This window comes from Diorhabda sublineata, chromosome 9 (genome assembly GCF_026230105.1).
Source record: "Diorhabda sublineata isolate icDioSubl1.1 chromosome 9, icDioSubl1.1, whole genome shotgun sequence".
Classification (NCBI taxonomy): domain Eukaryota; kingdom Metazoa; phylum Arthropoda; class Insecta; order Coleoptera; family Chrysomelidae; genus Diorhabda; species Diorhabda sublineata.
Window position 1 is genome coordinate 4,270,802 of NC_079482.1, and position 17,359 is coordinate 4,288,160.

Genomic DNA, 17,359 nt, shown 5'->3' on the forward strand with positions numbered 1-17,359 from the left:
TTAAAATACGTTGACCCGGCAACAGCGCTCGCCATGTGGTTAGCCATAAGTGGAAGGGATGTCGGGGATCCTGTGTAACTCCACCTCTCACTTCTCGCCTCGATTGTGTTCGGTATTTCCCCATGAATTACGTCATACGTGATTTCACACTATCGATGATACTCTATGACTAGTAAAACTCTCTGTTACGCATCTTCCGTCATCTTCTGTAACGTACAATTTCCATAATCGTATCTTCGTTTCGTGGTAAAAAAGAAGGATTCTATTATATACGAAGTTCGCGTTAAACACATGCGCTTGAGTCAGCCCGGCAATTGGAAAGTTCATTTAATCATTTAGAGTTCATTTTAACAAAATTGTCGGAATCTATAAGAATTATTATGAATCTGAGAGATGTATATCAATGGAGTGATTGTCTAAAATATGAATCAGTACGTCTAGTGACTTTAACCAGTCATGAAATAATAGTGAAATTAATTCGAAGTGAAAGAACATGCGTAAGTAAAAAACGCTTTTAATAGTATCGGTGTTTGTGATTTTGTGTTTATTTTTTAATTTGCTGTATTAAAACGAGGTGAATATTTTTTTTGTTTATTTCTGGCATAGATTATACAAGTCTATTATTCTTCAAAGTCTATTATTCTTCTTCTCTTTTATTACAAATAATTATAAATGTCTGAAGGGGAGAGTGGCGTATTGCAGCCAAATGCCTTGTAGTATCTCTAGATTTTATTTATTGTTCTACAATTTATTGATACTCATTATTTTTTTGAAAATTACTACATAGTCACCGGAATAACTCGATTTTTAAAGTAGTACTGACCCTTGGTATCAATTAGACGCCGGGTAAATGACATTTTGACATTTGAATCCTGTTATTTAATTTAGATTGACATTAAGAAAGTTCTAAAAACGTTATCCAACCGATTCCTTAACCTCTAAAAACTATAATGTATACAATTAGGCTCTCCAAACCACGTGATTCAATATGGCATGTGTGGGATTAAGATTATTGACGTTTTTGTGTTTGTTTTAAGTATTCAATTTGAATTTCTCCTTCATGTTTTCAGTATTAAACTTTATTATGGGATAAAAATCTTTTTTGCTAATATACGCCGAATTGAACATTTTATGACAGATGACATCGGGATACTTGTTACGAATTGCGCATGTCCCAGTTTCCCCGATTACTAGCGCTGATCATAGAGTGCACCCTCGGTCCAGTGGTGCGTTTTTGAATGCTGCGGTGTAGATTTTAAATGTTTTATGAACGCTCAATTTATATCACAGAACAGAATTTACAACTAGACGTGATTTCGTGAACGCATTCAACATAACACGCAATATACGAGAGCCGTTTTTTTTTCAACGTCCCATAGGTTATAAACAAGAGACAAGTTCATATAAAACAATAATGTAACCAAAATATTAGTAGATTTAGGTTATTTTTCCACATGAGAGATTGAGACATTTATCATATCTGTGGACAAACTTTTCAATACCCTCTTCAAAGAAAGTTGCCACCAATAAACTTCTGGAAATTCCGTAGCAAAGCAGATCATCTGAGGTTTTCTTCATACACACGACTCATTCTCCGATGGATTTTTTCAGCGCTATGGCCTTCAGTCTGTAGAAAACGCAATTCACACTTGGTAAAAGCATCAATAATGGCGGACATGTTTACATGGCTGTAGCACAACGCCGACTGACGCCTGAATGTCAACAATGACGGAGTGTGTAGTGCGAGAGCCTCGCAATCGCCTACAACGCATGTCCGCTGTATAACATTAACACCAGACATAAGAATAAAAACAATTAACCATTGAAATAAAACAAAAAATACTTTGAAATAATCGTCTTGGTATACTTAGGATACTGTAAGTCATACCTCGAGCAGATGAAGTTTGGGCAGGCGGGAAAGTATCTACACTACTCTTTCCTTCAATATACGAGGGCTACTCTGTATATTTTGAGGTACCACGAAACTAGAGGAGTTGAAGTTGAAAATGCTGCATTTTAAAATACGACATGAATAAAATCTTTTTCTTACATCGTGTGTAAAGTACGTACTTTAGACTCAGTGCGTAAAGAAAAATACTTTAGATAGTAGGCGTATTATTAAGGTCTTCGTAGTGTAAGTGACCCTCCCAGGTACAAGACGCGCTGATGCCATTTTTTATTTTTCTAATTATGTAGTAATAATTATTTTTAGGTGGCATTCATACATGCAAGCTGTTTTGTTGATTTGTCCTTATCTTGATTAAAATTTTCAAAATATTATTAAACATATGATATATTTTATAAGGAAAATACCATTGAACTTCTGTATTTTGATAAATTTTCGCCAGTAGAAAAAATATGGTATGCAATTCGTGTGTAAAGGTATTTAACTCAAGTGATTATAGAGTTTCACCCTTCTATATAGTAAAATATGCGCCAAATCATTATTAATATCTTTTAGGCTTCATTTTCTCATAAATCTGTGTTGCAAAAAACGGCCCGACGAAATAATTTATGGAAAATGCATTATTCTGGATTCCTTCCTGTGACAGAAGAGCAGCAAGTTCAGTTAAATCCTGCTACTATTCAATATTGTTATCCACAAACTTCTGACGAACAAAACCAATACTATAATCAACAAATATCGAATCAACCAAATTATTCAATGGTTCCACAACCAGAACCATTCGAACCCCAAGAACCATGCACTGATGATTATAGTTGCAAATGTGATAATTGTCAAAATAAATATGGTAGTCTTCCTATTCTTTTACAAGGTACGTACCTATTGACAGATTTATTTAAGGTCTTTTCGTGAAACAACGGAAAATAGGGTGACTGCGCCATGTGACGCTGCTCTGCATATAAGATTATTAAGAAAAAATGAAGTTAAACTCAGAGACACTACATCCATCGTTTTTTATATTTGACATATAGAAATTTGAAGAAAAGTTGCTGAAATTTCTAGTATACAGTCTTTTGAAATCTATGCACAGGCACGAGTGTTCCAGTGTTCATCCAGAAAAAGCTAAACCTAACGGTTAAATAGTTTTACAATCAATTGCCTGACACTCAAATTTTCAATGTCTTCTTCTTCAAGTGTATTAAGTTCCGTTTTTGATATTTCGGAAGGAACAGCTGAGCTGAAGCCATATTCAAATCTTAGATACGGGTTTTCACACATTTTGTATACGTCGAGATAAAATAGATACAACCATACAACCCCCAGTGTGTTTTCAAGAACAGGAGCCTCTCTATAACTCGAACTCTAAGGGAGAGGTAAAAATAAATCGAGTTAAGAAGTTTCCGAGCAACGTTCTTCGAGATGGGGGGTTGTCGACTTATCGAGGTTCTTTTTAGTTGCAAAATTCACGCTACATCGTTAAATAGTATCTATGGCCGTCAATCAGTAACAGTACTGGTTTCGTTATATCCTCTTTTTAAAACCAACGTAGATGCGTAGAACGCATCCAGCCGCTTACAAAACACATTTTTTTGCCAAAAATCGATTTTATCCATCAATGTAATCTCCTTCAAGAGCAATACGATCATTCCAACGCTTCTCTAACTTCTCGAAGCCATGTTTTGTCTTTTGCCTCAAAATAGGCTTCAGTTTCAGCAATTGCTTCTTCATTTGAGCTGAATTTCCTACCGGCTATTACTGGGGGCCTGATCTGGACAATACTGTGGATGAGGAAGCAAATTGAAGTGTAGTTTGTGCAATTTAACCATCGTTGCCATCGACTTGTAGAACAGTCTTGGTGAAACAGTGGTTTTTTCTTCGACATACGAGGCCGCTTTTCCTTGATTTTTACTGAACCATAATCTTCCCAGCTGACTGTTGTGCCTTTGGACGCTTCGGATGTGGTTCACCGGCTGCAGTCCATTCAGATGATGATCGTTTTGATTCTGGAGCGAAGTGATGGTCCATGTTTCATCCATTGCCACTTATCGACGTAAAAAATCTGATTTATTACATGTAAACATGGAGAAGCACTGCTCTGAATCGTCAATACGTTGTTGTTTTTGATCGACTGTGAGTAAACGCGGCTTCCAATTTGAAAAAAGCTTACTCATGGTCAAATGTTCATGCATAATTGTAAATACACTGCGTTCTGATATTTTTACGGCTTCAGCTAGCTCACGCAATTTCAATTTATGGACTATTTCGATGTTTTCTGGAGTAACTACCTAAATTGGACGACCAGAACGTTCACCATCATTGGTGTCTGTACGAAAACGTTTAAATTCAGCAAACTAACAACAAATGGTTGTTTTCAAGGGAGTAGAGTCCGGATAACACTTTTGAAGCCATTACTGAGCTTGTACAATATTCGTTTTGAAAATATCTAAAGTAGCTTCTCTTAAATAGCTGTCAGTTTTTTCTGAATAATGAAAATTTTACACATAGTTTTTTGATAGTTGGTACTTCATAAATGTCATTTGGATTTGACAATTGCAGCGCCATCTGTGTATCAGACACACTACTTATTGAATGATGTAATATGTAAATTCCTAATATCAAAAATAAGGTTTGCAATTGATATATAAAGGAAAGATTCCACAGTATTTGAAATCCTCCCGAGTATTACTTGTAATTTAGTTTTACTTTCCGTCTCATAATTTTTCCAAGACGTCTATCAATTGTTTCTTAGTTTGAGTCAAAACGTTGCAATAATATATTTACATGGTCAGTCAACAGTAAAGTTTTTTTAGCAAACTTATGATTGACTTTAGGGAGTTTTTCCTGACAAAAAATAATTTCATAAGCTTCATATTTCGTAAATTTATGATTTTCACTTCTAATTTGATAAAAGCAGAGAGGTTTAACACATCTAATATAAGAATTGTTCTAGGATACAATTCTTAGCCTACAATCAAACTTTTAGCTTTGAGATTTGATGAAAACATGCGTTAGTGAAATGTTGATATCATAATACACTTGTACTTAGGTCCACTTATTAACAATATTCGTCTAAAATTTGTTTTTCTAACTATTTTTATGAAAACTAAATACATTTTAACTTATTGCTTTTATGTCTATGTCTTAACCTTGTCAATCATCTATATATGAAATTTTTATTTTGCATTTGATTCAAATAAGTTTAGTACTAAGTAAAGTAAATGAAGAAAAAAACTTACCTCTGAAAAGTAATCAATGAAGATCTATTTTTAGCAGTGTTAGAGCACCTGCAAGCTACACCACTAAACATATTGTTTACAATCTGATTGCGAATGTTTTAACACTGAAGTCACTATTTCGATGGACACCTAAATAAAGTTAAAACAAAAACACAAAAAACCTATTCAGAAACACTGTAAAATTAATTAAAATTCACTTGAATAAACACAAACAAAACAAAATAAAATAAGCGATACTTGGATGTTTAAGATGGCTAGTTACTTAGCACTTGCTGTCTATATACATAGATGGCAGCACTTTAATTCAATGGCATCAATTAGACATTTGCAATTGATATTGATATTATTGAAACGTAAAATGAGCGTATGATAGGGTAACAGATTATTAGATATTGTTTTTAGTTTATGACAATTTATTTTGTCTTTTATTCGTTAATTTATTCATCAATTTAAACAAACGTTTTCAATCTAATTCAGTTTGAGGTTCATCTATCACAGTTTCGAATGTATATGGTGGCATTGTTGCCAGATCACAGACAAATAACTATCAGCTGATTGAAATATGAAATTAGTTTAAATTATCTTCTTATTTCCTAATTTGTCCCAAATTTCACGTAATAAGACGTAATAATTATTATGAATATTATATTTAACACTTAACTTGAATTAAGTCGAATGGACGAAGCTTCATTTATCTGCATAAGTCATCAAAATACAATTATGTATTACGTTGTTCTTCCTGTATCAATTTCGATGTGTTGATTTGAAATCATCAAAATACGAGCTTTCAAATAATTTACTCGAATTGACTTAAAGTTATTCTCAAATGATGTTTTGATTACAGGTATTGAACAAAAAAACTTTAGTCAAATTAACGAACCAGAAGCATCAACGTCTGGTCAATGTCACACACCTAAAAGAATCCTCACCTGCGAATATTGCAAGAAAACTTTCACACATAAAGGTGATTTTAAAAAACATCTGAGGAAACATACGAAAGAGAAGCCGTTTTCATGTAAATTTTGTAGTAAGAGTTTCGGAAATACATCGAATTTGCTTAGACATCAAAAGCTGCATACCGGCGAGAAACCTTTCGCTTGCGAATATTGTAGTAAAAAATTTAGTAGGAAGGATAAGTTGGATTGTCATAGAAGGAGCAGGACTTGTCAAGAGGCTGGTACTTCCACTAGTAATAATTAATGTATATTTATTATTAGATTATTTATTAAAATTTATATTGTTAGGTTATTGTGAAAATTTTGAAATAATAAACTTTATTTTAATTGTTTTACTTACTATTATTTATTTATCCGAACCATTTTTCCCTACATCGTTGAAGAAATTTTGGCAAACGTTGTTCTACCCTATTTTGGTTATAAATAATCGAAAAATAAATATTTTCAATAATTAAGGCAAAAATGAGCCCTAAGTTTCAATACTTTTTTGGTGAATAAAAAAAATAAAAATTCACGTTACAAAGAAGTATGAAGAAACCTAACTTAAAAATGTTTTAATAACCCTTAAATCTCAAATTACGATATTAAATTACTGTCAATTGGGACTTCTTCTTTTTCTTTTCAGTTTCCTTTAGATCAAGCAGTTCATTAAATTTTATCTTCATTGTTAATTCAACTCATGTAATTATTAGTTTCCATCAATTTATTGTGTTAATTGAGATAATATTTCGTTAATTTCCGTAATGCTTTCAAAGTTTATTATTATTCTTGGATTTTAAGTGAGTGTTGAAGCAGATGTGGCTGTATTCCTCCCTAGATAGTGGCCAACTGTATATATGGATACGAAGCCGCAATGTAATTCGTGGTTTTGACCCAATTAAGACGAAAGTTGTTTTTGGAATTCATCATATAATTAATGAGTAAATTCAGACGTGATTTTATTTCATTCCCTAGTTTATCTATTGGAATTTCATGAATATGTATTTCTATAATTAATTAAAGCGATGTATTATTATTATTCTTGAATTTTCACTAGCGGTAAAACAGATGTGGCTGTATTCCTCCCTAGATAGTGACCAACTGTGTATATGGATACGAAGCCGCAATGTAATTCGTGGTTTTGACCCAATTAAGACGAAAGTTGTTTATGATACTCATCATATAAATTACAGTAATTATTGGGTTTTATTATTATATTTAAGTAAATGCGTATTTATTGGATTGTTTCAAGCAGTGTATTTGTATTTTTTTACACTTCGAAATTATTGGAATAAAACACAGTTAGGAAAATTATTTTTTTTATTCTAATTTTTCTATATAATACATAAATTGACTACTTTTACACACGTTTGAGATTAAAGATTTTTTTTTATTATCAATAAACGACAAAGTCTGCCTTATGCCATAAAAATATACTGTTTTCAACAAAGATTTAAATAGTATAACGATTTATAGAAAATAAACGATTTCCGATATTCATGGCAAGTTTTAAGTTCTTGTTTAATTCTCTCCTTCCGAAATCTGTAACAAAAAACACACAAATACATTCCTTAAAAATGATAAAATTTTTAAAGACAACACTGGACTTTATAATGTGTATACAGTGTGTTTCTGAAACTGGGCAGACACTGCCACGCGGCTCGACCAATCGTGTTGCTAGCAACACTATACGTAAGGAATGCCTTCAACTCGGCTAAGTGGGTGGACATCATTGAGGCACTTAAGACCACTTCGGGATCCCAGGCTACTTGACCCAAGTGGTGGAGGATTGTCTGAGAAACAGGCGAATAATGATGTCATAGTTGTAATCACCGGACAATCTGCAGAACTAGCGCAATTTAAACTGAACCAGACAATGAGGCGAGTAGGGGGATGAATAACAATTCGCTACGGAAAAAACTGAGCAGATGTTTCTCACAAGAAAACGGATACAGACGAGACCGCTCATTGAGATCGGGACAGACGAAATAGAGTCTAGATGCGAAATAAAGTGTTTGGGAGTGACCTTAGATACGAAGATGTATTTCTGGCCCCACATACGGAAGACAGTTCAAAGAGTAGCCGAAAGGAAAGTATTTTTGAGCCGCTTAATGGCAAATATTAACGCACCACGACCGGGAAAACGAAGGCTGCTAATGGCAACAACTCACTCAGTTCTTCTGTATGGGGCGGAGATTTGGTCAGACGCACTGAGTATAAAGAAATACTGCAAAGCGATGACGATGGTACAGAGACAAGGTGCACTAAGAATCGCCAGGTTCTACTGGATTGTCTCTGCACAAGGTGTCCTAGTGGTGGCGGTTATAATTCCCGTAGACTTCCTGGATTTAGAGCGTGAGAGGATATAACACGACAGGATGCGGCAACAATCGAACGCGCTAGAATAATATGGACGTGGCAACAACGATGGACGGAGGAGAAATCAGTTGAATGGACTAATAAAAGACCTTAGATTGTGGACCCAGCTTTTAACGGGATACGGCTACTTCCGACGGTATCTTCACAAAATTAAGAAACTACAAACATCTGAGTGTATGGTAGAAACGACTCAGATGATGCCGAACGCACGTTCTTCGTGTGTAACCACTGGAGGAGTTTAAGAGAGGAGGTAGAGGAGACCGTCGGCAGCATAAATCCTGGTAATATCGTCCAGGTGATGCTTCACAAGGTAGAATTTCGGCAACGGATTGCTACCAATGCGGAGAGAATTTTTAGGCAATAGAATATAGACATGGACAGACCCACCAATCAGAAGTAATATCACAATAGTCCCTTGTTGGACGGAGATGACAGAAGATGGCGGTTTAGTGGATAGACTACGGGAGTCCCACATATCCATCAGCTCTCCTCGTGGAATACGCTGTTGCTTGGATTCCGCAATTTCTTAAAAAAATAATGTAATCAGTATGAATATCACCAGACATTCCATTTAGTCAAAAAGAATAAAAAATTTTTTAGGTTAACGGCAGCAACGTCAAGTTTATGGATAGGATGTAGAATTTGCTACGAATGTCAAACGTCACCCACGAACGGAAAGTCAAGTTTATGAATCGGCCTTAATCATACTGATAAGTAGCATCAAATTGATTACATCAATTACAACAAAACTAATTATATTGAAAGGATTCAATCATATCATTCAATAATGAATTAAATACATTCATCTCTTAGTTAATGGTATTTATTTAAAATTCCCATGATTCGGTAATAATTTTCTTTCAAAAAAAATATATTTTTGTCGGAATTTGCAAAATTTTACTTCCAAACTGCCAGAACCACACCCTCATTTCCCTTCAGGTTATAGTCTTTATTTTAGCTTTCTCAATAATATGCAGATCAAGTGAGCGCCTGGAGAGGACATATTTTCCATTAATATACTCAAATATCTCCCAAATTCGTTTAATAAAAATTGCTATTGATAGATGTCAAGGTATAAATATGAAAAATTGAAAGCAGCTGTTCTATATCAAACCTAGTTTGCGAAAATACTGGAATATATTAGTAAAAAATTCTCTTACATTTGTTAAACTTACTGGTAATGGGACATCATCGAATCTTTTACCAAACCGGAGTCGTAAGGATGGAGATCTGTCGTTCAATCCCTGAAAATAATATGAATAAAATATATATAAATGTCAAGTTTCCTGAAAGACTTGAAATAAACTTCCGCTATCAAATGTGACACTTGAGTCACTCGTTGACATTAGGAAACGTCACATTTTTCATAACATATGTCAGTTATGAAAAGTACTTATGTAAAAACTTTACGTAACTTAATTTATTTAGATACCTTACACTACACTTAACTAATCTATATAAATAATCCACTAATCACTCAACTAACTAAAAAAATTTATTTAAATTTTTCGATTACTTTCTATTTCGGTCTGTTCACTATAACTATTTATTATAAACTAACTAAAGTGCGCTACATAAACTCCTTATATATCCCAAAAGAAATTCTAGAAACTAAATAAACAAAACAATAGAAGTTAGGTCAGAAGGAACGATATAAATAAACCGCCTACTATAATAAAAATTTATATAAAACCAAATATCAAACGTATCCGCTGAATTTTAGAATTCCACTACATCCAAGCAGGACCGGCTAAAGGGCGGAGACTTACTATTGTAAAAACTAACAATTATTTATATTTAAACTGAAAATTAACTCATTATTTGTATTCAATAGTATTTTAAGATTTATAAACATTTAAAACATTATTTAAGACGTAGTTAATTAAGGTAAGTCCATTTTTTGGGTGAATATTTACTTGAACTTCTTTCTTCTTCTTCTTACCGTGCCTTATCAAATCCCCTTGAGTTGGGGATCAGCATGGCAAAACTCTATCTATCTTGAGCTAGTCTTAATAATTGTCCTGCTTCTCTTATCCCAGTCCATTCTCTAATATTCTTCAACCAAGAGGCTTCAACTTTACCCATCCGGCCCAACCGACTACCACGCATTATATGTTCCAAATAAACTATTTTCCTGCATTTAATGTTATCCATCAACTCACGAACCGCATTTGTTGTGTTAAGGACTGCATCGTTTGTTTGAAAGCCTCTAAGCGAACAATGGTAGATATTTTTAAAGTCCATGCTTCGACACCATATATATAAGAGAACTGTCCATATGTAACATTTGATCATCCCTTTCGGGAGTTGAAATTTTAAATTATAATTAGAAAAGAGCGATCTCGTTTTAAAAAATGTTGTAGGAGCTACCTCAATTCTACATTTTATTTCCTCACCGAGATCCAGTTGCTCAGTAATGTAGCTGGACACTCTTTGAATCGTTTGTCCGTTTACCTGTAGCTGTGTGACATGGTACAGCAAGCGACTAAATACCATTAGAACAGTTAATGTTTAGACCAATATCTCTTACCACTCTGTCAATGGCGTTTAAAAGGCATTGCAGAGAAGTGTTGAGAGCATGCAACCTTGTCTGACTCCTCATAACACGTTGAGCCCCAGTGCGGTCCATGGGCCCGTAATTGAACTTATAGCATAGCCCAGAGCACCGTCTTTTAATGAAACCTTCTTCAGGGCTTTTTTGATATACACATACTAAGTTGTTCGAATGTCTTCTTCATCTATGATTAATTTTCCTTTTGAATCACTTGAAGGTATTAGGAGTCTTCTTGTTATATAGTTCAGCTAATTCTCTGACTTTTTTAAACACATGTAACGTGTTATATCTTGAAACTCTTCCATTTCAATGTATTTATCTTTCATCCAATTTTCTTTGGTCACTCTTATTTTTTGTTTGATTATTTTTTGTCATCTTCTTTGCTCCATCAAATCTAGGATTTCGACAGTCATGCATTGTTGTTTTTTGTGTCTTGTACTCGTTTTAATATGTTTTTCTATTATTTTGGAAATGTGGCTGTTCATATCTTTTTCAATTTGTGTTTAATTGTTCTCTGTGATTGTGATGATTGAGCCTGATTTTAATATCGGCCATCAGAGGATTGTGATCCGATGCAATGTCTGCACCGGGATATGTTGTTACTTTCCTGATACCATTTTTGAATCTCTTGTTTACTAAGATATAGTCAATCTGGTTTCTAATTATTTGAGGTGGGTCATCTCCTGGTCCTTTCCATGTATACAATCGTGTAGTTTAAGCCATGTATTTGCGATTATCATGTCTTTTTCTTGACAGAATTGGTATAATCTATCGCCCCGTTCGTTGCACTCTTCTAACTTCCTCCAAACTTCTTTACTAACGTTAATTTCATTTGAAGCTGTGATATCTACATGTACGCCAGAGGCTTGGTCCAGAATGTTTTCCGAAATTCTTCTTTTAGTCTTTGGCTACACTGTTGGATTTCCATCCTCCGTATTGCTTTATTTTCAGAATGTCCGCTCCCGAGTCTTCCAGGAGAGACTTTGACGAGCGCCTGAAACAATGTCCTGTGTATCCTTTAAAATTAGGTACTAAGCAGGTAGGTTTCCAATGACCACGGGTTGTTTGCCACATTTTCCAATATAAATTCGCACAAAAAATTTGTCGCCGTCTAATATTTCAATACTTTTTGAGGAGGTCAACAAGATTGATACCAGCTTACTGGAATTGTGATTTTAAGACAGGCGCCTGCATCAAATAAGTCTCTTTCTCGTGGGAACATCAGTTCAGCCTTCCTGCAGGCTGAGTGGTGAGTTCAGAGGAAGACATAGTCAGATGGGGACGTAAACGTAGAAGAGCTTGGAACGAACACGTGGACAGGATGACCAGAGATAGAATAGCAAAGATCGCACGAGACGGTAAACTAGGGACACGACGATCTTTAGGAAGACTTCCAAAAAGATGGATGGATTAATGGATATCAACATCTATGCCTACAATACGTTGAAGAAGAAGAAGAAGAATTCAGATCTCAACAATGAATATGTAGTCCACAAATTCGACGTCTTTAATGCTTTTGAATTTTCAAAATAAGCAAGTAGTAACTTTTAATCGATGTTCTTTATATTTTTCAAATTTTTGGAAGGCCAGGACGTATCTACTTCATGATTTTTCAGGTATAAAACTACCCACTGCAGCATTAGCAGATTCTTTCACTTCAAATGGAATGTCTGATTCTTTATCTGAAGATATTTCAAGTAATTACAACACTTTTTGATTCCACGTTAAATTTTCTTACTTACGAAATTGATTTCACACTCATTTTTTACCTTATTTCACTAATGTACTAAAAAATAACCAAACATACATGTATTGAAATGTTTCTTTTTCTTATATATGGTCTCGAACGATAGAGGGAATAAGCGAATACAATATGAATCTGGTTGGGTGCCGAAAGGCAAAAGGCCAAATTCAAGAAGACCGAAGAAATAGACAATGTGATTTTTTGAGGTTATATTAGTGCTTACAATGAAAATTGAAAGTTTGTTTTGATATATACATATTAGTGTCTGCAAGATACTTTAAACGTTTGAATTAAGTGTAATTATTATTACTGGGTAATGTATAAAGTAGTTGAATGAAAATTTTATAGATATTTTGTAGTTTTTTAACTTTTCAGCACATGTGTTTATATACTTTTCAGCACAGGTGTGTTTTTTTACGTTTTACGTTTTTTTGAAGAATTTTTTACGTGGTCGTAGGAAAATTAGTGTACAAAACTCGTTGAAAAGTGTATTTCGCACTCGTTATGGTGCAATTTCAATAATATTTCACATATAAGGAAATTTTTCAATCCGTAAGCTGTTTGGTTTGATATCTTCGCTATTTTACCCTCTAATTAATGAAATCTGAAATAAAGTAATAAAAAATAAGAAAATATAAAATAACTTACAATAATGTCCTCTCCTCTCTTTCCGTATCGTAGACGTAGGGAAGGAGGCCTTTCAACACCATTCTGAAATTACATTTTTTTTCTAAATTCTCAGGCTAAATTATTGCTATTAAAAATTAATGATTCAATCATACATGGGCCATTTTTTTAACCTCAGATAGCCTATAAATAAAGGACAAGTTCCATATAAACCTAACCAAATCATTACGGCCATCTTTAAATTTTCGACACCATTCACGCACACCATACCTCATGAAGCTTTCCCCATACACACGCCTCATTCTCTCAAGGAGCACCGTGGCCTTCAGCCTATAGAAAACGTAATACACTCTTGGCAGGAGCATCAATAATGGCGGACATATTTTCGTGGCTGTAGCACAACGCCGACTGACGCCTGAATGTCGCCTACTGCGCATGCCCGCATAACGTTGGCACGGAGTAATCGGAGGTTGAAAAAAAAACGGCCCTCGTATACAACTTTGAGCGTGAAATAAACATATATTATTAAATTTCACACTAATAGTCTTTATGCTGAAATACTCAACTATCTCATACTAAAATATTTTAATTAAATCTTCTTATTTATTGATTCCACGTTTTAAATACACTACGTTTATGAGATACTTACAGTTTTGGATGCAAAAGGATCGAATTCGTTTGAACGTTTTCCAAATCTAAGACGTAACTGTGGTTGCCTACGTCTTTCTACTTGGTGTAAGCCGAGCTGATCGTCGATATTTTCCTTTTGCATAAGTATTTCGACAAGATCATTGATATTATCTGAAAATATGAATAAAAATAACTTTGAACTTCAGTTGAATTCGAATTGTGGTAAAAAGAACTGAATTTATCGAAAACGATACTAAATATTTGATGTAATTTTGGTTGCATACATTACATATTATAACGTTTATTTGCTTGGAGAAGATCAGATAATATGATTAGAAATAATGTTAAGTTGCTGTTTAAACTGATATGATGGCGAGAAAATGTATTGAATTTATCAAATAGATTTCAAAATATATGGTGTAATTATGATTGCTTATATTTTTCTACTTATTTAAGCTGAGTTGATTGTCCATATTTTCCTTATGCATAGGTATATCAACGAGTTCATAAATAAATCTAGAAATATGCATGAAAATAACGTTGAATTGTAGTAAAAAGACAGGAATTTTTCCAAAATATTTCAAAATATATCATGTAATTGTGGTTGCCTACGTTCTTTTACTTTGTGTAAGCCTTAGAACATAAAGTAGTATACAAAACGTATACAAAAAATTTAAGTGTCTACAATGTTAGTTTAAATAAAAATTTAAATGTATGATTGTTTTTTAATTTCATATTTTCGTAAAACGTATCGAAAATATTAATATCATTTTATAGAAATAGTTTTATCCTATTTAAATTTATGCACGACGCCACTGATAAAGTCTATTCTGCGGCGGCCATTTTCCATAACCTTCCCGGTTAACAGTCAGTCCGTGACGTAAGAATCCTTCATTAAACTTTATGTTTTAAACTTCTTTTTTCATATATATTTCGAGATACCTTGAATAATATCTGAGAATGTGAATAAAAATAAAATTTTGATTGTTAACGATTTTCATTTTGGCAAAAAGGATCGAGTTTATAGAAAAAATTTTAAAATGTAATTGTGGTTGCCTATGTTTTTCAATTTGGTATGAGCCAAGTTGATTATATCACGTAATAATTATGGGATAATAAATTGAATTATATTTTCATTGGGACTTCTGACGGTTAAATAGCAACTTGAATAAATGTTACAATAGATAAAACATTATTTCCAGTTTCCTGTATTGATGCCACTAACAAAAGTAAATCACTCGAGCGCCGCCTATGTAATTGATCAATTAACAGGTCATCTGTGATATGTTAATATACTTTAGAAAGTAAATATTGCTCGTATAATTATTGTAATTGGAAGGCGGGTTTTGAACGAAAATAGAACTATATAATTTCGCTTAAATCAGAACGTTTTCAAAGTCTCATCAAAGCACAACTCCACGTTTATATCAAACTTATAATAACATTCGAATTAGGTGGAAATACAAAATAAAGTTTACTGTATGTATCTGATAATGTATAATATTTTCACATTGATAGATAAACTATAGCTTCGTTCTAAAGTCTCTAACCTAATTTAAAGACCCTTTAAAAATTGCCATAATAAGATAAAACTATTCTTAACTGGATATTTGTTAGGTTAAGGTTTCTATTGTTATAAGGATAATTCAAAAGAAATTTAGTTGTTGGTAATTGATGAATACATGGTGGCAATAGAAAATTTTATTATTATTTAAAACTGTAGTAATTTTCTAAATCTATATATTATTTAAACGGATGTATCTGATAATGTATAATATTTTCACATTGATAGATAAACTATAGCTTCGTTCTAAAGTCTCTAACCTAATTTAAAGACCCTTTAAAAATTGCCATAATAAGATAAAACTATTCTTAACTGGATATTTGTTAGGTTAAGGTTTCTATTGTTATAAGGATAATTCAAAAGAAATTTAGTTGTTGGTAATTGATGAATACATGGTGGCAATAGAAAATTTTATTATTATTTAAAACTGTAGTAATTTTCTAAATCTATATATTATTTAAACGGATGTATCTGATAATGTATAATATTTTCACATTGATAGATAAACTATAGCTTCGTTCTAAAGTCTCTAACCTAATTTAAAGACCCTTTAAAAATTGCCATAATAAGATTAAACTATTCTTAACTGGATATTTGTTAGGTTAAGTTTTCTATTGTTATAAGGATAATTCAAAAGAAATTTAGTTGTTGGTAATTGATGAATACATGGTGGCAATAGAAAATTTTATTATTATTTAAAACTGTAGTAATTTTCTAAATCTATATATTATTTAAACGGATGTATCTGATAATGTATAATATTTTCACATTGATAGATAAACTACAGCTTCGATCTAAAGTCTCTAACCTAATTTAAAGACCCTTTAAAAGTTGCCATAATAAGATAAAACTATTCTTAACTGGATATTTGTTAGGTTAAGTTTTCTATTGTTATAAGGATAATTCAAAAGAAATTTAGTTGTTGGTAATTGATGGATTCATGGTGGCAATAGAAAATTTTATAATTATTTAAAACTGTAGTAATTTTTTAAATAAATATATTATTTAAACGGAATCGTATTGATATTCAACCCAGTACAAAAACCATTTACTTACGTTAATGATAAAAAATCGATATAAAGAAAGTTGCGTTGTTTTGCAGTTAGATGTTACACGAAATAGATAAAAATATATTCGCAATTTATCTCCAGCGGGCACTCATATTATAACATTGTAAAAACAATTCCGTTAAATCGGTTTTGTTTTATTTTTCCTCGCCACAACTGTCACAAACAGAAAACCGTTTCTTCTCAAACTCACAGCAAAAATACTTGAGAAACAAAATAAGCTTTTTATGATACAAAGTTTATGTGGTATTAACATCACTATACATAATTATTAACAGTCTATTTGTGATCAATTATTCATAATCAAAGAAGTAGTAGCTCTTGGGGAAAATACCTAGTAAAAGCTTAGAAATATTATAGTATTTCAATGTCTCAAGATATGTTGAAGGTGATTTTATTCCCATCTATTGCTCAAACACCGTTAGAATTAAACTTAACCATCAACTCATTTCACTTTTATCGGATCACGTTTCACTTCAAACAGATTAATCTAAAACAAGCAAGTTGATTCCAACACATGACCCTTTTTTTTTGAAAAATAAATTCCCATGAGAATTAACCGCGGTGGAAAGAGATTTTCCAACGACATACCGAGTATTTACACGACAAACATTTGCAAGCGACGGTTTTAACAAAAACTCATATCTACTAATCAGACCGTTATTCAATTTTTCTATTTTATTTTCTATATTTTTTTCTTATATATCACAGCTTTTC

At 32.8% G+C, this 17,359-nt stretch overlaps 2 protein-coding genes across 5 annotated transcripts in view; one reads left to right on the forward strand and one right to left on the reverse strand.

The window, feature by feature from the left end:
* The first annotated feature begins 404 nt into the window (after nt 1-404).
* LOC130448985 (gastrula zinc finger protein XlCGF49.1-like) lies at nt 405-6,342 on the forward strand. The gene is made up of 3 exons (XM_056786619.1): nt 405-497; nt 2,462-2,777; nt 5,987-6,342. Exons 2-3 carry the CDS (start codon nt 2,522-2,524, stop codon nt 6,340-6,342), a joined length of 612 nt encoding a protein of 203 aa, XP_056642597.1. The 5' UTR covers nt 405-497; nt 2,462-2,521.
* A 1,040-nt stretch (nt 6,343-7,382) lies between these two features.
* Nucleotides 7,383-17,359, reverse strand: part of LOC130448718 (short neuropeptide F-like) — a 53,064-nt gene continuing 43,087 nt past the window's right edge. For 2 of the 4 annotated variants that reach the window (XM_056786202.1, XM_056786201.1), the window contains exons 3-6: nt 14,031-14,182; nt 13,403-13,465; nt 9,617-9,700; nt 7,383-7,619 (exon numbers count right to left, since the gene is read on the reverse strand). In XM_056786202.1, the coding sequence (XP_056642180.1) occupies nt 7,599-7,619; nt 9,617-9,700; nt 13,403-13,465; nt 14,031-14,182 (320 nt within the window). In that variant the 3' untranslated portion in view covers nt 7,383-7,598. The remainder of the gene's footprint in view (nt 7,620-9,616; nt 9,701-13,402; nt 13,466-14,030; nt 14,183-17,359) is intronic. The other 2 variants (XM_056786203.1, XM_056786204.1) reach the window with 2 other exon arrangements.